Consider the following 27,585-nt stretch of genomic DNA (forward strand, 5'->3'; position numbering starts at 1 on the left):
CATCAGTAGCACTTAATAGTAGCCCCCAATTTTGTTTTCTTTTTAGTTATTGTTCCCCCATATCTTTCAAATATTAGACATATTACGGAAGTGCATCCTTTACCACTCACATCCCCTCCCAACTCAGTGCAGCTTTAGTAATTGCGATACTATAGCATGTGGGGTTATCCTCCAAAATCACCACCAAAAATGGGGTCTTTGCTGTCATCTGGTGTGCCACACCAGCATGGCCAAGGGTGAACCTGAGTGGGGGCGGTGAAGGAGTTAGAAAAGACAGACGAGAGGAGAAAGCTGGGTCTGGGTGGGACGCTGCCCTCTCTGATGGAGAGAGACAGTGCCACAGCCTGTAAGCTGTCGCTTTATTTTGCAGCCAGACTCCACGAGGCAAAGTAAGGGCGTGGTTACAACGTTCTGGTGGGTTTCGAAGCTACTCAATTACATGCACCTGAACTCTATCAAGCCCACATCACTCAGGCACGTGGGGCCACGTGTTCGGACCATAGGTTCAAGCTTACAACTACAGCTGTTGGCTATAATTGTGCTGGAAGGGCTTTGCCCTCCAAGGTGGGACTTGCACGTGACTTTGCCTTGAGAGGACTGTGCCCTCGCATTAGGCTAAGGCTTGAATCTGTCCAAACACTGCAGCCGCTCTCCACAATGTGGACAGTGGATGATACAATTCCAGAACTCAGTCCTGAAAATCTGCTTCCTAGGACTATTTCTGATATGTCTTCTTGGTTGGGTTCTTGCAGAAGCAGACCTCAAGACAAAGATTTGCGTGCAAGGAGTTTACTGGAGAAATGACCTCAAGAAACAGCAGTAGGGAAAAGGTAGGAAAAGTCAAAGATGAGCAATAAAGTGTGCCTTACCATAGAACAGTGGTTCTCAACCTTTCTAATGCCGCGACCCTTTAATACAGTTCCTCATGTTGTGGTGACCCCCAACCATAAAATTATTTTCGTTGCTACTTCATAACTGTAATTTTGCTACTGTTAATGAATCGTAATGTAAATATCTGCTCTACAGCAGCGGTTCTCAACCGCTAGCAGGGTCGCCTAAGACCATCGGAAAACACAGATATTTACATTACGATTCATAACAGTAGCAAAATTACAGTTATGAAGTAGCAACGAAAATAATTTTATGGTTGGGGGTCACCACAACATGAGGAACTGTATTAAAGGGTCGCGGCATTAGAAAGGTTGAGAACCACTGCCATAGAAGGTAGCACTGTGAAAAACTCGAGTTTAATCCTGAAGGGGGAATTATGTAAATGTGTGCCTTAGACTTTGTCACAGAGGGGCAAAGGAAAGGACTATTTATATACCAACTTCTGCCAGGGTTAGTTGAGGGTCGCTCCTGTTAGTTTTCTAGCATTCTGACTGCTAATGACTGCAGGGTTTCTTTGGGGTGTGATGAAATATTCTGGAAGTGGATGATGGTGGTGATTGTACATGTGAATATACCAAAACCCACTGAATTTTATACTTTAAAAGGGTTAGTTTTCTTATAGGTGAACTAGATTTCATATAATACTAGAGGCCAGGCACACGAATTCATGCACAGGTGGGGTCTGGCCAGCCCGCCCAGATTGGGCCTGATCAGGGTTGGGATGGCTGGGGGAAGGGGCTGTGGACGGTTGGCGGGCCGGCCCCGCCCCCCGGTCCAACTCCCAAACTCCTGATCGAAGGGACAATTTGCATATTAAGCTTTTATTATATAGGATTATATAGGATATGCAAATGGTCACTCCACCAGATGGACCATTTAATGCATTCTATTTTAATAGTTAGCCATAGATATGATTGTTCCACAACTTATTCAACCATTTACTGATGAAATAGTTTATTGCTTTTTGCCTCTACAAAGTATTTGTTTATATTTATTCCTATTTGTTTATGCTTTTGCTCCATAGAGCAGATTCCCAAAAGGGCCCTTCCTGGTCAATTTTTAGCAGATACATTAAATTATCTTGCAAAAATTTAACAACTCACAACTCACCAGCAATAAATGAGATAGCTGACTTACATATACTCTCACTGGCACTGATATTTTTTACACTGAGGGGTAAAAATTATTTTTATCTCCATTTGAGATTCAGTATCTTTTTATGTCTATTGGCCTTTTTCAGTTTCGCCTTTTCTTGTCATTTGTCTGTACAATTTATTTTATAAAAGCTGTTAAATTTTATCATATGCCACAACAAGTATGTTTCCCCTTTATTCTGTTGGCATAACAAATTATTTTGATATATTCCTTATTCATTGTATTTGGATTGAAATTTATTTGGCCAAATAGGCTCTTATTTGAATAACTAGAATTTCTATTTTTACTTAGAATCTTTCTATTTCTACTAGTGAGTAATATTGATCTATAGTGCTCTTTTTAGTTATATTTATCTGGTTTTGTCATTTAGCCTATCTTTGCTTCATAAATATGACTTATGGGATCTCCTCATCTTTTTCCTGTGAATAAATAACAGGAATCATCTGTTCTTTGAGGATGGTCAGGTTTCAATGATAAAACATCAGGTTCTGGAGCCTTTAAAAAGGCAGGTTTAGCCGTGTTCCTAATTTCTGATACAAGTAATGGTCTACTGGAGTTTCTATCACTTCCTAAGTGAACCTGGCTTATTTATATTTTGCCAGAAAATCATACATTTCCCCAAGATTGACATAGAGTACATATCCTTTTATGATTTTAAAAATGTCTTCCATAGCTTTTACAGTTCCTAACATTGTATGTTTTCATCTTCCTCTCTTGTATCCTTAGTTAGGTTTTCCAGGGTTAAGTAAATTCTAAGTATCAGGTTTGTTTTTATGTCTTCTAAGTTGTTTTCCTTTTTAATTTCACTTTCATGAATTCCTTCCTCTTATTTTTAGGGTTATTTTTTCTATTTGTTAAGTTGCATGTTTAGGTTATTTTAAGTCCATTTTTTAAACAGTTTTTGAGTCGTTTTCTTATAAATACAGCTTCAGCTGTGTCCCACAGGTTTTTTTTTTATTTAAAAAAAGTTTTCATATTCATTACTTTTTAGATAATTTTCCACTTGCATGTTCTTTATCTTCACTTCAGAGATGATTTAAGAGTTTATAAAAACTGTCTTTAAATTTAAGAGAAATACATGTCCATGGAACAGTATAAAAAGATGTACTGTAACAAGCAAGATAGTATCCAACACAGACCTCCCAGTCCTCTCTCCAGAGAAAACTAATCTTGATCAGATTCTGGTGTTTCTCCAGTAATATGAATACACTGTACAAATATGTTGTGAAAGGCATTCCTTAACTTCTATGTTATTTTGTTAGAAGGCTGCCCAAGGTCATTGGTATGGTATGGTAGGTTTGAGGAGCCAAAGATTTGTTCTACTCTGGTCTTGAGTCTCTAACCCTTCTACAGTTCAAATTTGAGAAAGGGTCACAGGATGAACTCAGATGGTCTAAATTTGTAGATTTCTGATATTGGTTTTATTTTGTTTGCTGTGGAAGTCCAGAGATGAGAATTTATGACCTTATTTTTTTTAATGTTTTTATTGATTTCAGAGAAGGTAAGGGAGGGAGGGAGGGAAGGAGAGAGGAGAGAGAGAGAGAGAGGGAGAGGAGAGAGAGAGAGAGAGAGAGAGAGAGAGAGAGAGAGAGAGAGAGAGAGAGGAGAGAGAGAGAGAAACATCAGTGATGAGAATCATTGATTGCCTGCCTCCTGCACGCCCCATACTAGGTAGGGATCAAGCCCACAACCTGGGTATGTGCCCTGACCAGGAATCGAACTCCGATCTCCTGGTTCAGTCAGGCATGATCTCCTTAATCTGTAGAGCATTTTAAAAGGATGGACTCCACTTTTAGTAGGGAAGGTTCCTTTTGTTTAAATCCTATGATGATGGTGCCAAGAGGTGTTTGCAATTTTGCAACCCATGAACTCTGTTTTTCTTCCCCAAACACCACAAATAAATAACCATTCTAAGTAAAATCGATGCTTACCTTGTAAAGATGGGTTCAAGGAGGATTCTCTAGCAGCTCCGCTTCGTCTCAGTTGTCAAATCTAGACACTTGCCACTCCCGAAATGGTTCCTAATGGTCTCCACACTGTTTTTCACATTCTTGTGAAATCTCCTCCGTGTGTGTTAGATGAAGCAGATTGCCATACTGAAGCTGAGGGCAGTCTCTAGCCAATAGCTAGCAAGGAACTGCAGCCCGTAATTCAATAGTCCACAAGGCCTGAGTCCCAGCAATTACCGGAGGGAGCTAGAGTGTGGGTCCCTTTGAGTTAAGCCTGGATATGATTGCAGTCTTCTGAGAGACCCAGTGTCAGAGAATCCATTTAAGCTTTGCTCATATTCCTGTCCCAAAGAAACTGTTCTGAATAAATGTTTTAAGCCACTAAGTTTTAGGGTAATTTGTTACGGAGTAATAGGTAATGAGTAGGCCTGTGTTTGAGAAGTTCCTTGTAAAACCTGTGGTTATGGGAGTTTGTTTTTTTCCAGATAATTGGTCTGGGGAAGAATTATGTGCATCAGCCAACTCTAATCACCTGTTCTCATTGGCCCATACAAATGCAGGTTTTGAAGATAGAAAAGCAAAAAATGACAAATTTGACCAAGGAGAGAACAAAACTTAAAAATAAAAACATTACCATTATATGCCTATTAGAATGGCTAAAGTAAAAAGTACCAAGTCCGGAAGATGAAGACCAACTTGGCCTCTCAGACTTTGTTAGTGGGGCTATAAAATGGATAGCCATTCTAGAAAATAGTTTTGCAGTTTCTTACCAAATGGAAAACACACTTACTACATGACCAGCAGTCACACTCATGGGCATTTATTCTAGAAAAAGGAAAACTTTTGTTCATACAAAAATCTATACACAAATATTCAGAGTAATTTTATAAGTGATAGCCAAAATCTGGTGTATTAGCCAGAGTTCTTCAGAGAAATAACCAATAGGATGTGTGCCTCTGTGTGTGTGTGTGTGTGTGTGTGTGTGTGTGTATTCGTTGTGTTGATGGCAAAACTCTGTGAGGTTATATTAGCTACACATATGATAAAATTTCCTAAACCCCCCCCCCAAAAAAAAGAATGTAAAAACTTGTGGATCTCATATATGGTCTATGTCAGTTTCCTGATTTTAACAATGTACTATGGTTATGTAATGTTGACATGCATCGAGTTCTTTTTAATATAGGTATAGTGGCACTGTATAATAAATACAATGCTTTGCCATCTAACTCAAAAGCAAAATAATTCACATTCCACTATGCCTTAAAAGTGTGACATCTGGTCTGGCCGGTGTGGTTCAGTGGTTGAGCATCAACCTATGGACCAGGAGGTCATGGTTCATAGGGCACATGCCCAGGTTGTGGGCTCAAACCCCAGTGTGGGGCATGCAGGAGGCAGCCAATCGATGATTCTCTCATCTTTGATGTTTCTATTCCTCTCTCCCTCTCCCTTCCTCTCATAAATTAATAAAAACATATTTTTAAAAAGTGTGACATCTGACATTTTTCTCTTTCTTGTTTTGACATGATGGATATACACTGGCATTAAAAGAGTCACAGAATTGTGGTATTTGTGGCCCTTGAAGTGTTGTCAAGTTCTAACTGTGTCACTGTGATCTTCAGTGTGCCAAGCAGCAGTGCAAGGTGGTGAGTGCACCGTACACAGTCTCTGCCACGATTCACCTTCACTGCTGCAGTGTGAAAGTAGCCATAAACAATGCGCAAACAAATGAGCACCGCTGTGTTCCAATAAAACTTTATTGATGGACACTAAAATCTGAATTTCATATAACTTTCACATGCTACAAAACATTATTCTCCTTAAAAAAAAACACAACATTTAATAATGTAAAAATCATTTTAGCTGGTAGGCCACACGAAAACAGGTGGCAAGCCAGATTTGCCAACCGCAGCCTAACCTCATGGGACCTATTCTAAAGGTGGGGGAAAACAATAAGAAAATAAGTGAGCACATAAAGTAGACAATGCTGTGTTAAAAATGAAATTAAAGTGTAAGGTGGCCAGGGACTGTGTCTCTGAAGGAATACGTAAGATGAACCTGCACCTGAAGGATGAGAAGGAGCCAGTCATGAGAAAAGTTGGGTACAGAGTATTCTAGAAAGAGAGAATAGCAAGGGTAGAAACTGGAGGCAGGCACAAGTTTGGTGGATTAAAGGAACCAAACATGGATGGCACCATTGTTAAGAATTTAACTCTAGTTGACTCCAGTAGAATCTAGCCTAATTTTATACACTGCGTTTGTGGTCCCTTGCTAATTTATATGACCACACAAAGAATATGATATTTAAAAAGAGGGAGAGAGAAGGAGAAAATATTTTTATTTTTGCCAAATAGTTCTAAGAAAATACAGTATCTCCTATATGATCCAGAATATTGAGAACAAATATAGTTGGACCATACAAGTTATTTCACTGAATGCTCATCCTTAAGTTATGCTGCTTCATCTTATATTTGCTTACAATACAAATGTTGTGCTCACTAGATGATTTAAGGCCATTTATAGCAGTTTTATGTAAAAAGTCTAGTTTCTTTATAAATCTTAAAATACTAAATCCTCTTTTTACATCTTTTTGTTTTTATGTTCAGCCCAATGTGAGTGTGCCAAGCTTGTTCTGATTTCTTCTAACACACTGAAGAGAAAATCATTTTTAAGTTTACATTGATTTGCGGCAATATTTGTATTCAACAATCAAATGCTACACCATTTCCTTTTAAATGGCTATGCACTTAATTAGTTTCACTCGTGTGTTCAGCAATTAATTAGTTTTGGAGACTTCTATTTTGGTATTGAACCTGAATATTGACAGTCAGAGTAGATACTGTATCAGGATTGCAATGCATGTTTTCCAATCACACCACATAAAAAGTTTTCACATTTGAAAAAAAAGTTCTTCATTGTAATATCATCTAATATCTTTCATAATTGTGAAATACACTTCAACCAGTTTCTTTTTTTCATTTATTTTCTCCAGTATTGCTTCTAGTAAATATGAGGCGAAAGGAAGCTGTAAGAGAAACACAGGAAAAAAAGGGTTATCAAAAGTCTATATTTTCTTCAGTTCAAAAAATATACTAAATATCATTAAACCATTAGAACTTGGCTGTCTGCAACTTTGCACTCGTATGGTACCCTACTGGGTCTCTTTTCAACTGATCTTGCTGGTTAGTGTGGGTAATTTTGTCTTTTACAATAAAAATGATAAAAGAGCTGAAGTAAAATGAAAAAAGATAAACGCCTTATTGAACAATTCATGGTTTACTGACCATGTTAATGATGTAATCTGCAATACAAGCAGCTAAGCCATTTATCTTCAATCAGCTGATCAATAGCAGGTTACAGTCATCTCTAGGGCCCAGAGCCCACAGAAGTGGTACTGTATGTTCATCACTCATAAAAGAATGAGAGAGAACTATCAATATACTTGTCTGTGTTAGAGCTGAACATCTTAAGTTGTAGGGTAAAATTTCAGAGGAAAAAAAATGGCAAAAGTATACCCATTGATTAAGTTGTTATAGAAAAGTTTGTTTGGCATATCAAAGTGTAATACACATGTTGCAAACTGCTGAGTTTATGAAATGTAGAGTATATTTTTAAATTTCATAATTTATAGAACTTTTCTAGTAAAGTTTTATTGTTCCCGCTGCTTCACTGGGTTGCCTGTAGAACTCCAACTCATACAATTTAAAACGCTCCCCAAGTACCTCCCTCATATCCCTATCCACTTCCTTTTATCCTTCTTCCCTATCTAGTCTCACATAAAAGATTTATAATAATAAGTTCATAAAGTCATTTCGTGGAATTGTCCTTTTGATTAACCAGTGAAAGCTACGTGTTTTTCCCCCGGAACATATTGATGAGAATGCTTGTCATGCTGGATCCCTTCCCTACAGAGTTGTAACAGGCCCTTCTCTGTGCTAGGATGACCACGGACAATATCACTGGTCAACACTGAGCAAAGACGCCCTCAGTATGAGCTGCTCAGCTATGCTCAGCTAAGGTGATTACAATTAGCTAAACCACCAGGATGGTTCTTGTCCAAATTTGAACTGGATAAAAAGATTGGCCAGCAGCAGTGAAAATAGTCCAGACAGGGACACACGCAGGTGCCTGAATACACATGCTTTCACGTGTGAACACACACACACGCGTGTGTGCACAAAACCCACATTACATAGGTCCTGAAGGAGAACTAGAGACTGAAGCTGCTCCACAGAATTGTGTCAGATCCTAAATAACTTTCTAGTTTAACTTCCTTCTTATCTTTATAACAAACTGCCTTATCCTTAAGGAAGTCTGTGTCCATCAGGACAGACTAAATCTATAGTTTATATCAGAGCTTTACACATTGGTCTTACTGGACACTTAACATTACAGAAAGCTTAAGATACCAAAATGTCATGTATATTCAGTTCTAAGATACTGTTGAATATAAAAGGCACACATTGATTTTTAAGAAACAGCCTTTCCTGTGAAAAACTCTACTACATGAATATATCCATACTGCATATGCATTCCAATTTCAGATATGTAAAAATGTGGGGAAATGACATCTTAGAATCAATGAAAAAGAATATAGATTGGCTACATTAACAACTGAAACTATACTTAAAATATGACATGCCTTGAATAGTCCTTAAAAATTCACATGGTCTCTTTGTTTGCCATATTTTTTTTAAAGTGAAAAATGTTTTAAAAACAAAAGATCTGAACGTTCTACTACTTTGGAGTTTAGTTCATACAGTCAGTCTAGAGTCAATTAAAGTTTCTCCCTATGACTCTGGAGGGGCTAAGGCTCCTCAGAACCCCCTCAAATACAGAAAGCACAACCGCTCTTGTACTGGTGGGATTTTGTAGTTGGATTGAAGTGGCAACATGATGGGACAACAGCAAAGATTTTTTTCTCACTTGCCCTATCACATATATATGATATCTTTATTGTTGAAAGTATAACAGATGCTCCCCCCCACCCCCATTGGCTCTTGGTTAATCTCTCCACCCCTCATTCCCTCTAACATTCCATTCCCAACAAGTATGCTGCCTCAAGTTCCATTTCCGATGGCACATGCCAGGGAATACAAAGCCCAGAAAGCCTGCCTGACTTCTTTCTTTTGCATCAAAAAGGAGAAGCAATACTCCTGGTAATGACAATGCAGAGTTACACAAGCTTGAACTCCTCAGCATCAGAAGAAAAATGGAAAGGTAAAGAGTTGATACTATGTGAGATTTCTTAGTTTGAAAATTCAGCTAAGGACATGTGATAATTTTACTTGTCTACACTGTAGTCTTAAAGTGGGTCTTCCTAGTTAGTCTGCCTGTCCCTGTTGTAAAAGGTGATTTCTATTACTGGAGGGATTTCTCCTGACTTCACACAGATATTCAGTTTCTCTTACATGGAAACACCTGCAGATGTTTGCCTTTAGCAACTGCTAAGCCACTGACAATCTCAAATTTATCACTTACACTTACAAATAGTGGCTTCATTTAGAGGTGTTTCTGTATAAAAGTAAGATATGAATGATGGTTGCAGATGTTGAGAGCCACGTGGGAAATATAACAAAGCCTAAAGACCATGACTGGAACATAGTCATATAACTTAGAGCATCAGCACTAATTGGAATGTAGTCCTTAATAATGTAAAATTAAAAATTATTTTTTGTGCTGAAAGAAAATAATTAAAGGTAACAAAAATCTAAGGGACAAGATTAACATTTTCACCATTTTCTTTTTTTTAACCAAGGAAACATGTTTATTTTTATATGAGTTTCTGGAATCCCACCTTTTATCTTTTCTGACAGAAACAGATTAAAAATGCAAAACGGGAAGAATTAAAGTCCCAGGAGGAACCAAGCAATAATAAACCCACACTGCTGAGTGACATGGCCACTCAGAACAGCTCTTTGTTCTAGATCCTTGGGCAGAACAGGGTATCTTGAAGGTCTTGGAAGAAGCAGATAGATAACAATTTTAGCAGCATGGTTCTAAATGTTTACACAGACAGTAGATTGTCCCGGTGCATCTGGACCAGAGTGCCCGTGGTGGTATCATCAGTCAACAGCAGAGTCCTTTGAGAGACAGCACGTCATCCTGGCCGTGAGGGCGATTGGGAAGCGAGAGAGCATGCGCAGTGTGCGGCGTTGGTGGTGTGGTGGCCCAGAGTGGTGCTGGTCTGGGACCCGGTGGCTCTGACCGATGGGGAAGCTGGAAAGCTGGAAACATTAGTGTTGTCTTTCCTGAGCCAGAGCACGCGAGCAGCCGAGAAACCACACTTCTCTCGTCTTTTTAGCCACGCTTTGGTTCATTCTGTCACTCCCATCTCCCAACTAGATACCCAGAGTTCCTCTGCCACCTGCCACTCTGCAGGACAGGCTCGGCTGCCTTGATGTGGGAGAGGGAAGGTGCACACTGAGCTCTCCCAGCTCAGAAGAAGGTGGGAAAGCAGCTGAACCCCCCAGGGGGGAGCAGAATTAACAGGGATCTCTGCTTCCATCAGAGAGGTGGAGGGCTGATAAAGGGTCATCATCCTCATTGCTGTTGAGGTCATTCATTTGGGGAACACTTAATAAAAGCTGCAGAAACTTTAGATGTGGAATCGGGCTGCAAATTCCTACCTGCGTTGGTTTAAAGATTGAATGAGCAAATGTGGGAAGTTAGACTAATAATGCCTGGTATTTAATAAATGCTTGATACCATTTCACCATTTTCATTCTTGTTTTTGGTTTGAAAAAAATATTATCATAGAGATATTGTTTAAAAATAGAATTGACTTTAATCTAGTTTGAGTCATACTGAAAGTGAATATATTAAATTTTATGTATTACACCTGCTTTTACAAAAGATATGATTCAGTGAGACTCTGAGACTTAAGAAAGGCCAATGTTGTTTGAGTATTGTAAAATGAATGGTGCAAAATTTAGTATAATAAATATATAGATATACACACAATGTATATATAAACACACATATACATTATGTATTTATATATGTACTAGAGGCCCGATGCATGAAATTCATGCAAGAGTAGGCCTTTCTGGCAAGAAGAAACACAAACATTAAAAATAAAAATGACAACAAACAAGTACTTATCAATAATAACATTAAACGTAAATGGATTAAATGCTCCAATCAAAAGACATAGGGTAGCTGAATGGATAAGAAAATATGACCCACCTCAGAACAAAGGATTCACACAGTCTGATAGTGAAGGGATGGAAAAAAAATTTTCAGGCAAATGGAAATGAGAAAAAAGCTGGGGTTGCAATACTTATATCTGACAAATAGACCTCAAAGTAAAGGCCATAACAAGAGATAAGGAAGGCCAATACATAATACTAAAGGGAGCAATTCAACAAGAAGATATAACTCTAGTAAACATATATGCACCCAATACAGGACCACCCAAATACATAAAACAACTTCTGGAAGATATCAAGGGAGAGATCGATAGCAATACAGTCATAGTAGGGGACTTTAATACCCCACTGACACCACTGGATAAATCCTCTAAAGAAAAAATCAGCAAAGAAACAGCAATCCTAAATGACTCACTAGATCAAATGGACTTAATTGACATCTTCAGAACATTTCACCCCAAAGCTATAGAATATACATTCTTCTCTGGTGCACATGGGGCATTTTCAAAGATAGACCACATATTAGGACACAGGCAAAATCTCTTCAAATTCAAAAGGATAGAAATCATATCAAGCATCTTCTCAGATCACAATGGCATAAAACAGAAATCAACTACAATAAAAACAATGAAAAAAAATCAAATACTTGGAGGCTAAATAGCATGCTATTAAACAATGATTGGGTTACCAAAGAGATCAAAGAAGAAATAAAAAGCATCCTGGAAACAAACGACAATGAAAACACAACAATCCAAACTCTATGGGACACAATGAAAGCAGTTCTGAGAGGGAAGTTCATAGCTCTACAGGCCTACCTCAAAAAACAAGAAAAACTGGTAATAAATTATCTAACCTTGCAACTTAAGGAATTAGAAAGAGAGCAACAAGAAAAGCCCACAGTATCCAGAAGGAAGGAGATAATAAAGATCAGAACAGAAATAAATGACATAGAGACCAAAACAAACAAACAAACAAAAAAAAACCCCACACAAACAAAAAAACACAAACAAACAAACCAAACAATACAAAAGATCAATGAAACCAAGAGCTAGTTCTTTGAAAGAATAAACAAGATTGATGAACCTCTAGCCAGGCTCACCAAGAAACAGAGAGGACCCAAATAAACAAAATCAGAAATGAAAGAGGTGAAGTAACAACTGACTCCACTGATATACAAAGGATTGTAAAAAATACTACAATCAACTCTATTCCAACAAACTGGACAACCTTGATGAAATGGACACATTCCTAGAAAAATACAAGCTTCTAAAACTCAATCAGGAAGAATAAAAAAATCTGAATAGGCCGATAACTACTGATGAAATTGAAATAGTAATCAAAAGGCTTTCAGCAAACAAAAGCCCTGGAGCAGATGGCTCCACATGGGAGTTTTACCAAACATTCAAAGAAGAACTAAAACCAATCCTTCTCAGACTATTCCAAAAAATACAAGAGGAAGGCACACTTCCAAGCTCTTCCTATGAAGCCAGCATTACCCTAATTCCAAAACCAGATAAAGACACCACAAAGGCCCTAACTGGTTTGGCTCAGTGGATAGAGCATTGGCCTGCAGACTGAAAGGTCCCAGAATGGATTCCGGTCAAGGGCATGTACCTTGGTTGTGGGCACATCCCCAGTAGGAGGTGTGCAGGAGGCAGCTGATCGATTAAAATCGATGTTAATTTATCTGGTTAACTCTCTATCCCTCTCCCTCTCTGTAAAAAATCAATAAAATATATATATATATTTTAAAAAGACACCACTAAGAAAGAGAATTACAGGCCAATATCCCTGAACATAGATGATAAAATCCTCAACAAAATTCTAGCAAACCGGATCCAGTATTACATTAGGAAGATCATACACGATGACAAGTGGAATTTATTCCAGGAATGCAAGGCTGGTACAATATCTGCAAATCAATAAACATGATACATCACATAAACAAATTGAGAGACAAAAATCACATAATCATATCAATCGATGCAGAAAAGGCATTTGACAAAGTCCAACACCCTTTTCTGATAAAAACACTCAGCAGTGAGAATAGGAGGATCATACCTCAACATAATAAAAGCCATATATGACAAACCTACAGCCAACATCATAGTCAATGGGCAAAAACTAAAACCATTTCCCTTAAAAACAGGAACAAGACAGGGATGCCCGCTTTCACCACTCCTGTTCAACAAAGTACTGGAAGTGCTATCCAAAGCGATCAGACAAGTAGGAGAAATAAAAGTCATCCAAATTAGAAAAGAAGTAAAATTGTCATTATTCTCAGATGACATGATACTGTACATAGAAAACCCTAAAGACTCCATCAAAAAATTATTAGACTTAATAAATGAATTCGGCAATGTAGCAGGATACAAAAAAAAAATGCCAAAAAATCTACTACCCAAAGCACTATATAGATTCAATGCACTCCCCATTAAAATACCAACAGCATATTTCACAGATCTAGCAAGAACTCTCCAAAAATTCATCTGGAATAAAAAATGACCCCAAATAGCTGCAGTGATTCTGAGAAAGAAGAACAAAGTAGGAGTTTCAGATATCAAGATGTATTACAAAGCCACTGTTTTCAAAACTGCCTGGTATTGGCACAACCAATGGGTAGAATAGAGAACCTAGAAATCGACCCCAACCACTATGCTCAATTAGTATTTGACAAAGGAGGCAAGAACATATGGAGTCAAGAAAGTCTCTTCAATAAATGGTGCTGGGAAATTTGGTCAGACACATGAAAATAAATGAAACTAGACCACCAAATTACACCATACACAAAAATAAACTCTGTGGGGAGCCAGCAAGGCCATGGCATACTCAGCCCCAGGGCGCCTTATGTGCCTTGCCATTTTGGCCAGGTTCAGTGACCCTGAGTGGGGGCGATGAAGGATTAGAAAAGACAGACAAGAGAAGGAAAGCTGGGACTCGGTGGGAGGCTGCTTCCTTGATGGGGACCCAACAGCGCCAGCACCCACAAGCCTTGTCTTTATTTTATAGCCGATGCCAGGAGGCAAAGGAAGGGCGTGGTTAAGATGTTTACAACATTCTCGTGAGTTTTGATCCTACTCAATTACATGCACCTGATCAAGCTTTGTTTACTTGCAGCCTATATCACTCAGGCACGAGGGGCCACGTGTTCGGACCATAGGTTCAAGCTTACAACTACAGCTGTTGGCTATAATTGTGCTTAGAGAGCTCTGTCCTCCAAGCTGGGACTTGCACGTGGCCATGAGAGGACTGTGCCCTCTCATCGGTCCAAGGCTTGAACCTGTCCAAACACTGTAGCCGCGCCCCACAAAACTCAAAATGGATAAAGGACTTAAACATAAGATGAGAAACCATAAAAATATTAGAGGAATCCACAGGCAACAAAATCTCAGATATATGCCAAAGCAATATCTTCACCAACACAGCTCCTATGGCAATGGAAACTAAAGGGAAATAAACAAATGGGACTACATCAAAATAAAAAGCTTCTGCACAGCAAAAGAAACCATCAACAAAACAACAAGAAAACCCACTGCAAGGCTCTCACCTGCCAATAAACTGCCCTTGATCACTTACAAGAGGGGCACCTCCCAGCAGACTCTCTGTGTATTAAATAATGCTTGAAAGGGAAGAAAAAGTATCACACAGGTCACAGCAGCAGTCTCAACAGACCCCTCCGGGACTTCCACTCGCCTTGGCCTTGTCATCCTCTATGCAGCTTTCCACTTGGCCCAGAAAATGTCTATAATTTGTTTTCACTTTGATTTTTGTCCCCAACTTTTTTATAGTGGTAAAATACACATAATGTAAAATTTACCTTTGGACTTTACACCACATCTGTCTATTTTCGGGAAACATGAAAACAGGCTTGAAATCGTTAAATTAAAAAATCCAAGCAACACTCTAAATGGAGAATTTTAAATTTTTGCTATTTCAGCTCGATGTGAGAACTCTGTGAGGGTGACTGAGCATGTAGGCTTATGTGTATAAGACTACATGCTCAGGGTGGTAGAATGTGAGTGTGCATGTGTTATAAGTGTAACACAGAAAGCAACAGAGTAAATGTGTTCAGAGTTGAAATGAGAAACTTTCAGTAAACCTTCAGGTTAGAAGTTACTTTTTTTTTCCTTTTTTTTTTTTTTTTTACAAAAGCCAAGGAGATTTATAAACCCTCTCACTGCAACATTGCAAGGCATTCCATAGAAGGTAAGCATATTCTGCAGAGAAGGCACTGGGGAAACAGCCATTCTAAACTTCAGCATTACAAGATCTGAAAAGGAATAAGGATATGTAAAGGTAATGAAAAATCAAAAGTATATATTCTACATTCTCGATTTAAGGCAGAAAGACAGAATTTTTGATATTATCCGAGCACAAGAAAATGTAGCTGGACAATCTGAACTAAAATGGACTGAATGAAATCCAGAAGAGGATTAGCTAATAACAGAGAAAAGGCAACAACAAAGCAAGTCTCCTCTCCCTCCAAATAATCCTACACACTGATTTCATGTATTTTTCTAAAGCACAACTTTGATTACATTTTTTCTTACCCAAAAGCTTTTCTAGTTTTGCCCTGAACAATGTTTCCCTATCTTTGTTTCTTCTCCAATTCACTAAATTACAAAAACAACAACAACAACAAAACACACACACACACAAAACTAATTTGGTTGGTATCCCATCTTATTATAGTCATTAATTTGCTTTTTGTCCTCTGCCATAAATTGTAAGTTTTTGGAATTTTTTTGTATTTTTTTAAAGAAATATATATTTTTATCGATTCCAGAGAGAAAGGGAGAGGGAGAGAGAGAGAGAAACATTAATGATGAGAGAGACTCATTGATCGGCTGCCTCCTGCATGCCCCACATGGGGGATCAAGCCCACAACCCGGGCATGTGCCCTGACCTGGAATTGAACCTTGACCTCCAGGGTCATAGATTGATGTTCAATCACTGAGCCCCGCCATAAATTGTAAGTTTTAAAAGGCATATTAATGTAAAAAAGAAATTAATACAAGAAAACATGTTCAAAGAAATTATAAGGCAGTTATGTCATAAAAAAGTAAAAGTAGATATTAGAAATATTTTTTCAGTGTGATTCTTATTAGAAATCTGTGGGGATAAAGGGTAGGTGCTGATAAAGATCAAATATCTAAAAGTACCAACTGTGCCAAAACCGGTTTGGCTCAGTGGATAGAGCGTCGGCCTGCAGACTGAAGGGTCTCAGGTTCGATTCCGGTCAAGGGCATGTACCCTGGTTGCGGGCACAGCCCCAGTGCGGGGTGTGCAGGAGGCAGCTGATCGATGTTTCTCTCTCACTGATGTTTCTAGCTCTCTATCCCTCTCTCTTCCTCTCTGTAGAAAATCAATAAAATATATTTAAAAAAAAAAGTACCAACTGCATCAGAAGCACTTGAAGTAATGAGGACATATATTTGCATTTGGTATTACATGTAGGTATGTTAAGGTTTTAGACCTTTTAGTTCTCATGCACTTTTGGCTAAGGTATTATTATTGTGTAGTCCCATATTGCCACATGGCAGAACAGCTTTTTATTTTGTGGTTAATATTTTATCAATATAAATTTTCAACAAAGGAATGCAGAGAAGTTTCTTTAATAGGAAACAATTCTGTGGCTTAACCCTTACACAAAAGAGAAAACCACAAGACAAGATCAGCTCCTATGATCTCAGAATTCTATTACATAATGCAGCAATTTTCAACCTTTTTTCATCTCATGTGACACATGAACTAATTACTAAAATTCTGGGGCACAACAAAAAAAAGTTTTTTTGCCAATCAGACCAAAAATAGGTATAATTTTGATTGATTTACCAAAAAAAAAAGAGTAATTTTCTTTTTTGCTCCAAAGTGACTTTTTAAAAAAATCATGTGCCTATACTTTTATATAAGGATTTCTGGTACCTAAAATTAACCAATCAGATGCAACCTTATTATGCGACATGACCAATAAGATGCAACTCTATTATATGACCTACATATTTAAGGTTCAAAACAGGGCATTCACACCGAAGGGCTATTGTGTTGGCTGTGGTCATTTTTCCATTTGAGAATCTAAGGGAAAAGAGCTCAGTGCCCCTAAATAGTCAGGTATTGCATGTTTTATAAAATATTGCAGCAAACCTGTTGAAAATTGCTGACATAAAGCGCCCAACACAGAGGAAGGTCATAAAAGGATTTTTTTTCTATTATTTTATTTTCAAAATATTTTAATAATCAAATAACAAAACTGAATTATTTAGTATTTATTTTAGGGAATGTACACAATTATCCTACAGCTTAAAGATCATGTAACCTCAGATACACAAAGCTGTATGTCATAAACAAAATAAATTGTATGAATGAAAATATCTACATTTTGCCCATACAATCCCGTGAGTATCACTGAGACTCTAAAACACTGGTGAATAAAGAAAACCTTTTCTAAAATTCAGGACAAATGTAATTGCTGGAATTGAGAGAGAAGAAAAGTAGGCTAGAAAAAAAAGAGATGTTTTCCATTTTATAGATTTTTCTCTTGGGCATAATTAGAATAAAGTGACATTCAAGTGCAACCAATGAAGTTTCTATTTTTTTCTCACAAAATTCAAAGACATCAGCAAAACCACCTATGTCAGTAATAAAAATAAAAAGTCTTTGACTTTTTAAATGTTATCATGCTGTCACAGTGGAATAAAATTAGCTTGAAAAATGATCTAAAGGCACACACTGCAGTTCATTACATGTAGCAGCAACAGCAGCGGTTTCCCAGTGTTCATAAAGGCTGCTCAATTAAATTTACCTCAGTCAATAATTAGGAGTCCACAAATAAACCTGGGCAATTAAATCAATACTGCCAGGCAATTACATTCCAGAGTCCAGGCTCAGTGGCACAAAAAGGCACTATATCAAACTACAGTATTAAGCAGTCTAATGCCATTTTCAATGGGATTTTTTTACACTAACTGGCCAGAATAAGCATACATCCAGATCACGTAGAATGTGTGTGTGTACATCTTCATGTGTGAGTCAAAAAAACCCAGGCCTGGTGTCAATATAGCTTTTGTAAAATGTAATAAAGATTTATACATATGGATTTTTTATTTTTATGTTCATAAATGATGATAAAAATTTCCATATTGAAGGGTCATTTTTACAAGTTGAGCATTAAAAATCATTAAAAAGTTTATTTTTATTATTTTCAGCTGAAAAAAAAAAACCCAGCAGGCCATAAGAATCATTACTGAACTCCTTTGATCTGCCAGGCACTGGGCTGGGTGCTGGTGCTGGGCATGTGATATGATTAACAAATGGTATTTCTTCTCAAAAGCAAGTGTCACAGTAGAAAGCTATGTTTAGTGCCTGCACTCCTGCACTTAAATAACTTTAAGAAAAAGATTGCCAATCATCTTATATTACTACTGAATATGGTTTCAAAATATATAAAACTGATACTAAAAATATGAATAGTTCATATATTCTTTACTTATTCTTGGCTTTTTCTAAAGCATGGACAACTCCATTTGTTAATATAAATGTAAATTAAGTTTCATTTAATATCAGCCTTTATTTTTAATCTTCATATAGAAACATTTACAACTTTCCAAAACTCACAGGACAATAATTTTTTTTCTATTTTGAGAAATATGTTTTAGCTGCTTTTTATTCCAGTTCATTTTCAAAATAAACAATTAGGTTGAACAACAACAAAAAACTATAATGAAAAAGTTTTAGAATACATGACATGCCGTCAGTGATGTGGAAACAAAAGCTGGCTCTGACTAGAAAAGCAAGGCTCTCACCTGCCAATAAACTGCCCTTGATCACTTACAAGAGGGGCACCTCCCAGCAGACTCTCTGTGTATTAAAAAATACTTGAAAGGGAAGAAAAAGTATCACACAGGTCACAGCAGCAGTCTCAATAGACCCCTCCGGGACTTCCACTCGCCTTGGCCTTGTCATCCTCTATGCAGCTTTCCACTCGGCCCAGAAAATGTCGATAGGAAAATGTTTGAGGGGCCTCTGGTGGAAATTTTTTCATTCTTTCTGCATTGACAGGATGCCAAATCAATATTTACTTCCCACTAACAAGCTGCTCGAGGTCTCAGTAGAAAATATTGTAGGGAATGCAGGAAGACACAGTAATAAACAGCTGTCTGGCTGTGAGGAAAACATGAATTGACTGGAAGCAGGTCCATAGTAAAAGGTCACTGAAACCCATGAACTCCTCAGGTGTCCATATCAACTACTAACTTTAAAGACACATAATAAAAAATCTCTTTTCCTAAGAGGGCTGAGAGAATGGATCCTTTTCAGTCTAGCAAGCATAGAGGTTGACTCAATAATTTAATTAATGCATTTGCTAAGACCCACGTTGGCTCTTTCCCAAGGCATCTACTTCATTTGTTAAGTCCAGGAGTACAAATAGAGAGTTAACTTTTGGTCTACCTATTGGAATACTTCTATACCTAACAGAAGCAAATAATGCATAAGCAAAAAGTTAGGCACCTGGTAAAAATATAAGGCTTGGAGTTCTTAGCTAGTTTTCATATATGAAGTAGAAAATGAAATACCTGTCCTTCAAGAAGTTTCTGAATATACAACAGCCACTCCCTGTCATTTTCAGCATCTATCTTTGTCCTTTTGAGTTCCTAAAGGAGGAAAGTAAAAACACTGGTGTTAACTGTATATAAATGAAGTTGCTCATACTATTAAATATTGAATAAATCTAGAAAGATATCAGTAAAACTGGATTCACTTTCAAAAGTGGAGAATATTCAAATCCATTCTCTTTAATATTTAATATTTAATTTCTAAATATTTACATACATATGGAAGATCAAGCTGTAATTCTGTATTCACCATATAATTCAGGGATTTTTTTTTTTCTGTTTTCAGTGGAGCTCAAGGTAGGAACAGAGGTAGAGGTGAAAGCAATTAAAATAAAATGAAAAATAAGATGCAGCTGTATAAAAGAATCATTTATTTAAAAGTGACCGTCATAAGGTAACATAAAAAAATCTGACTTGTCAATAGATAACTAAAGAGTAATTGTTACAATTACAGTCAAAATATAATATGGCATGGCTCTGGTGTATGCTTGTTTATTTAAAATATCCAATAATAGTCGGACCTCCGTTACCACCATTTGTCCACCATCCAGAGCTGAGGGGTCAGTGCCGACATGTACACATAAGGAACTGGTGGACATTGAAATTGGGTCTCAAAAGAACTGTTGGTCCAGAAAGAAACTCACTATAGACTGAAAAAAATAAAATAAAAAATAAAAAATAAAAATAAAATATCCAATAATAACTGATAGGCAAGGAACAGACACTCCAACTTTGTATTGCAAGTCACAAAGAATTTTTAACCCATTAATTATCAAGTTAAATATTCCTAAAAGTATATTATATTCACATGTGCAGTTGATTATTTACTAAACTCATAATTCATTTTAAAAAATGGACTTTTCACAAAGGGAAGGGATTTGGAAGCTAGCATTAGTTGAAATTTACTGTATGCCAGGTATCAGGCTAGACACTTCACATAGGTTATCTCAATTTTTTACATGAATTTACTAGGGTTTGATGGATAGCTTAAGGAATATGTTAGGTGGTTTGAACTCTGCCTGGTTGGGTAAGTCAGTCAACCCTTCCAACCTCTGAAAGATGCAGGGATCAGTCTAAACCGTCTTTGATCTATAGTTATATCTAGTAAATACATTGAGGTGTGCCGATCCTTCTCAGAACAGTGTGTTTTCACTAGAGTCCTTTTGCTTCCTGCAGGATTCCACCCAAGCTTGTGTGAGATGCACACTGCAGTGCTGTGTCCTCTGGCTCCGGACTGCATCTGCCCAGAGGCAGGGCAGCCACCTCTTCACAGGAGGGTATCATTTCCTCTTTGGGACTGTGAAGTGATCCTTTTTCATTTGCCCAATCAGAAGGGTTGCTTTTTTCTAACTTGTAAGCCCAGAGAGGGCATCTTTTGAGACGAGACCACACAAAGGCAGGGAGCAGAAGGGGGATGGGGGGTTCCGTCTTCCAAAATATGTATCTGTGTTCACACATGCACACATAAACACACATACACACACTAGGGATTTTGCTAAATCTGCTTGTTTTAAAACTCTTAGGCAAAAGTGGAGGCCTTAAACTTAATTTTTGTTAGGTTTCTCATTATGAATCAACAAATTTTTAATTAAGTTTATAATAAGATATATTTCACACCCTTGCTAGAGATAGCATTATTTCCTGCTTGTCTTATATTTGATACTATCTCTTATAATGCTCTATACTTCAAAGTTCAATATTCAGTAGAAAGCTATGGACAGTGTGGATTAGGTGATGAAAAGAGGAAAGTGATAATTCACTCTCCTACTCACCCACAGGATGAAAATAATCTCTGCAGGATTCCTCTGACCTCTTTTTTAAGAATTCTTGGCAGACGAATTTCAGAGGGAAGGGGGCAAGGGCGGGAGGAGAGTAACCAAAGAACTTAGATGCATTTATGCATAACCTATGGAAAGATAATGGTTTGGGAGGGGGCAGGAGCTAGGCGGAGGGGGTCAATGGGGAAAAAAGGGGAACATCTCTATTACCTTCAATAATAAAGATAATTTTTTTTAAAAATATATTTTATTGATTTTTACAGAGAGGAAGAGAGAGGGATAGAGAGCCAGAAACATCGATGAGAGAGAATCATCGATCAGCTGCCTCCTGCACACCCCCCACGGGGATGTGCCCGCAACCAAGGTACATGCCCCTGACCGGAATCGAACCCGGGACCCTTCAGTCCGCAGGCCGACGCTCTATCCACTGAGCCAAACCGGTTTTGGCAATAAAGATAAATTTTTAAAAAGATAATATGTAAAGCAAATTAACAAATAAAATAACCGTCCAGCAAAAAAAAAAAAAAAAAAAAAATTAGCAGAATACTTGGCACAGATGGCTATTCACTAAATATTAGCTGAACTAAACTGAGGAGCCATTCCCTCTATTATAATGGGTGGAATGCCACAGAAATATGTTCATGTTTTATTTAAATTATCTCAAAATTTAAAATAAACCTTTTTGAATATTTAGTAAGAAAAACAAAACACCAAACAAACAAAAAATCCTTTGCAAGTTGCAGCTCTTCTCTACTCTAGAAGTCCTTTGAGAAGCTGATGGAGGACTGGAGGATGTTCTCACATAAACATGTCCATCTAACTTTTTCTTTATTCACTGAGCAAATATTTATTGGGAAACTGCTGGTGCTATCATCTCTTTAATCTTTCCAAACAATGAAAAAAGTGAATATTAATGTATTAAATTTCAGAGACTTAACAGTGGAATGGGGTTGAGAATCCTCCACAGGTTTCACAGATCGTATACAGCAGGGTGGGAACCTTTTTCCTATAAGGGCCATGTGGATATTTATAGCATCATTCGTGGGCCATACAAAATTATCAACTTAAAAATTAGCCTGCTATATTTGGTCAAACATTTAATGAACTCACCCCTAATGCCTTGGCAGGGCCGGACCAAAGGATTTCTCGGGCCTTATAGGGCCCATGGGCCGGACACTCCCCACCCTTGGTGTACAGGATGGGATTCTGCTGTTTAGGAGGTAACAACTATGTCAAAAGTGCAGTGCCTTTCCCAGGAGGTACAGAGATGCCACTGAAGACATATACTTATATGCACATAAATTCACTTGGACAGGAATATTTTACATAATTTAAAGGAGTAAATACATTCTTAACTTCATCAACAAAAAATTGAATTTAGCTAAGAAAGCCACTAGATTTATTACTTTTTCAAATCTCACATAGGAGAGCCCTAGCTGATTTGGCTCAATGGATAGAGCATCAACCTGCCGACTGAAAGGGCCCAGGTTTGATTCTGGCCAAGCGCACATGCCTGGGTTGTGGGCTGGATCCCCAGTAGGGGGCGTGAAGGAGGCAGCTAATCAATGATTCTCTCTCATCATTGTTTCTATCTCTCTCTCCCTCTCCCTTCCTCTCTAAAATCAATAAAATATCTATTAAAAAAAAATCTCACACAGGAGGAAGGAATCCCCAAATATATGGTGACCCAGCTACACTAAATCCATTCAAATTGGCTTAACTAAAAATATTAGCTTACAGGATATATGATTAATTAAGTTAAAGAAAACAGATAGGAAAGGATAATTGACTTTAATAACAAACAAGCAATTCTAGAGGTTATATGTACTTGCTTTGTCCCATATTACAGTTAAATGTCTCTAAAGATTTTTGAGTTGGTTAATACTCTTGATGTATCCTTCATTGGTGCATTAATAATCTTACCTTCATAATTATTACCTTAAAGATAAATTCCAAGAATTTGAAAATAAAAATATGTACTTAAATTCAATGTGCAAAGGCCCTTTGTTAATGAACTAGAGGCCCAATGCACAAAATTCGTGCAAGGGGCTCAGCCCTCGCAGCCCCGGCTTCGTCCGAAGGTCATTCGGCCGTCCGGTCTAATTAGCATATTACTCTTTTATTATTATAGATGTTTAAATGATCTTACCACTTCATCTTCTGTGTCCAATATTTCCTCTAGATCTGATCGTGAAATGTTGAGGATAGAAGCTGCCAAGGTCTGGGCTTTATGAGTTGAGGTTTTATGAGCATCCTTCTTTCTCTGCATTCTTTTAAGCTCTCTGATTTGTCGCCTTATTGTATGAACATCAACTTGTAACTCTTTGACCAAAGCCTGTAACATATTGGAAAGAATACAGGCTCATATGGAAGTAATAAATGAAGATAGAACTCTCATAACATAAAAATGTGAAGATACTAGCAAATCTTTTTTTTTTATTATTAGGATCACTCTGATTTTATTTATTTTGGAACATAATGGATTGTTATTTATTGTCAGTATGCAGTAAAAGCTCTCTTAAATGACCATTTAACCAACTTGCTGGGTTAACCCAAGCTCCCCAACCCCTCTTTCAGATTCATCAACTGCTCTCCTGGCTGGTGAGCACTCGCAACAGACAGGCCACTCTCCGTGATGCCAGAGCACCACTGCTCCCAACTGAGCCTTTGCCAAGAGTCAGTTCTATTTATTTCTGAACGTGGGTATATTAGTGGTAACAGTTTAGTTACATAATTCATTTAATTATTACACTAACTGATGAATTATGACTGCAGAAAGAGCGTTGTTTCTATTTTATTAAAACTGGATTAGAAATGCTTTGGAAGAACGTGATAAAGACAAGTTGGGTAAAAGTGCAATTGAATTATGTACGGGCAAAACAATACAGGATTTAAAAAATCATAAAAATCTTGGGACTGCTTCACAAGAGTCTTTAAGTTCTCCTTTTGAGAAATAAATGCTAGCTCATGCCATGCCTATGTGTGCATAAGCAAAAGACAGCCCTTAACCTGAGTGGACAGAGACCTGCCTAGCTTTGTGAGTTGAGAGCAGACTAGCTAGAAGTTTGGGATGTTTTCAATTTTTTGCAAGTTCAAGCAATATTGCAATAAATAATGGTGCTCATATATACATTTTGCAATCCTAGGATATTTCCCTAGAAATGAAGTTACTCGATCAAAGGGTGTGTATAACTGTAATTTTGAAAGCCATTATTTAATTCTCTATGTTAATACCTCCAAAAAGACTATATGAAAGTATTTTTTTCTCCATACCATTAGCAAAACACCAATCTGGTATTTCAGTGTGTTTGTATTTTTTTTCATTTCTCATATTAAAAACAAAGTTGAGCATTAGCCTTAAGAGATAATTATCTTTGTTACTTTTTCTACTTTTTAGTGATTTATAAACTCTCTTTCTATATTAGGGATATTATACATATTTTACATATATCTGTTGTATATATTTACATTTTTTATACTTTGTATTTTTCTTTTGACAGTAATTATAATGTCTTGTGCCAAAGGAAACATTTTTTATTTTTATTGATTTCAGAGAAGAAGGAAGAGTGAAAGATAGAAACATCAATGATGAGAGAGAATCACTGATCGGCTATCTCCTGCACTCCCCACATTGGAGATCGAGCTTGCAACCTGGGCATGTGCCCTGACGGGGAATCCAACCATAACCTTCTGGTTCATAGATCGAAGCTGAATCACTGAGCCACACTGGCCAGACAAAGAAAAAATATTTTTAATTTTTTATGTACTCAATGAACCTTATTCCTTTCTTATCTTTGAAATTAGTATGATACTTTAAAAAGCATTATCCATGAGATATAAACACATTTTCTAACCATGCTTTTCTCTGCTACCTTTAAGATTTTATTTTTCAGTTTTAATATTTTTATCTATTAATAATCACTTAGGAAATTATTACATAAACTCAAACCCAGTAGTCCCACCACCAGCTAGTAAAAGGTCCATCCTTCTCTAACTGATCTCATGTATGTCTAGGCCAGTTTCTGGACTTCCGATTCCATTCCATCTCTTTTTATTAGTGAAGCTTTATAATATATTTCAACTAGTGAGGCTTTATAATAAACTAGAGGCCAGGTGCAATAAATTTGTGCACTGTAGGGGGGCTGTCCCTCAGCCCAGCCTGCACCCTTCCAATCTGGGACCCCTCGGGGGATGTCTGACTGCCGGTTTAGGTCTGATCCTGCGATCAGACCTAAACCGGCAGTCAGACATCCCTCTCACAATCCGGGACTGCTGGCTCCCAACCGCTCACCTGCCTGCCTGCCTGATTGCCCCTAACTGCTTCTGCCTGCCAGCCTGATCGCCCCCTAACCACTCCCCTGCCAGCCCGATTGACGCTTAACTGCTCCCCTACCAGCCCGATTGCCCCCAACTGCCCTCCCCCGCTGGCCTGATCGCCCCCAACTGCCCTCCCCTGCCAGCCTGGTCACTTCCAACTACCTCCCCGCTGCAGGCCTGGTCCCCCCAAGTGCCCTCCCCTGCTGGTCTGGTCGCCCCCAACTTCCCCCCCTGCTGGCCCAGTTGCCCCAACTGCGCCCCTTGCCAGCCCAGTCACCCTGAACTTCCCTCCCCTGCTGGCCTGGTTGCCCCCCAACTGCCCTCCCCTGCCAGCCGCCCCCCCCCCCCCCACCAGCCCAGTCGGCCCCAACTGCCCTCCCCTGTCAGCCCGGTCACCGCTAACTGCCCTCCCCTGCCGGCCTGGTCTCCCCCAACTGCCCTCCCTCCCCTGCAGGCCCGGTTGCCCCCAACTGCCCTCCCCTAATGGCCTGATCACCCACAACTGCCCTCCCCTGCTGGCCATCTTGGGGCAGCCATCTTGTGACCACATGGGGGTGGTCATCTTGTGCGAGGGTGTGACAGTAAATTTGCATATTACCTCTTTATTATATAGGATGTTAACATCTGGTGGGGCTGTCACCCTCATATTACCCTCCTTTTAAAGATTATTTTCTTGGTAAGTTTTGCATGTTTGGTTTTCCACATGAAATTTGGTTCAGCATGTCTAGGTTATATCCTCCTAAAAATTATTATTGGTAATTTTACTTGAATCATGTTAAATTTTATTTGGATCATGTTAACATTTTAGGATGTTCATTCTTCCTAATGAAAGACCATGGTATTCTCTTCCAGTTGTTTATGTTTTTGTTTCTGAGGATAATTTTTAGTTTTTCTCTTTCTAGTTCTAATTTATTCCTAGGCATTTTACTTTTTGGGGAGGTGCTTCTAATCATGTTTATTGTTGTATATATAAAGACTGTTAATATATATTTAGCTTACTGAATTCAAATTTCTAGAAGCTGAGCAATATCATCAAACACTGATAATATTATCTCATACCCAAAGTTTATACCTTGTATTCCTTACTTTTCTTATTGTATCACTTAAGTTCTTCCTGAATAAAATTAAATAGTAATATTATTGGCCATATTTTACTTGTTCCGGATTTTAATTGAATCTGTCTACTTTCTAGGAAATGCTTTTGAGATGAGAGCCTTATTTTAATATATGAAGAAATGTATTTTAATATGTTAATATATACTATATAGCTTAATGTAGTTACCTACTCATTTTACTTTTATTTCTTATAAAAATTGAATATCAAGTTGTCTTAAATCCATTTTAGCATCCATATAAACATGAGTCTTTCATCATAAATCTATTAACATGATTACTAATAATTATCTTAGTATTGAATTATCCTTGCATTTCTGGAATAAACTCCACTTGCTGTAATATGTTATCTTTTATTGTGCTGCTGAATTCTATTTGCTAATATTTTATCTAGTATTTCTACACTAACATGAGATTTATTGGTTTCAATTTTGTGTAATCTTCAAAAAATTTGGAAGGCTCTTTCTCTTTCCATGCTCTGTAGTAGTTTTAATGAGACTGAATTTATCTGCTCTTTATTGATGGGGTAGCAATTATCTGAATTTGGCTCAGTATCTATCACACATTTAAGTATTTAGTTTTACAAGCTTTGACAGTTGTCTACATCTATGTAGCCACCACC

General features: G+C 37.8%; 1 protein-coding gene across 1 annotated transcript in view; it reads right to left on the reverse strand.

The window, feature by feature from the left end:
• Window positions 1-5,728: 5,728 nt before the first annotated feature.
• CNTLN (centlein) overlaps window positions 5,729-27,585 on the reverse strand; it is a 275,134-nt gene continuing 253,277 nt past the window's right edge. The window contains exons 25-27 of the mRNA XM_054727420.1: window positions 23,683-23,868; window positions 19,717-19,794; window positions 5,729-7,017 (exon numbers count right to left, since the gene is read on the reverse strand). Of these exons, the coding sequence (XP_054583395.1) occupies window positions 6,916-7,017; window positions 19,717-19,794; window positions 23,683-23,868 (366 nt within the window). The 3' untranslated portion in view covers window positions 5,729-6,915. The remainder of the gene's footprint in view (window positions 7,018-19,716; window positions 19,795-23,682; window positions 23,869-27,585) is intronic.

This window comes from Eptesicus fuscus, chromosome 15 (genome assembly GCF_027574615.1).
Source record: "Eptesicus fuscus isolate TK198812 chromosome 15, DD_ASM_mEF_20220401, whole genome shotgun sequence".
In the NCBI taxonomy this organism is placed as follows: domain Eukaryota; kingdom Metazoa; phylum Chordata; class Mammalia; order Chiroptera; family Vespertilionidae; genus Eptesicus; species Eptesicus fuscus.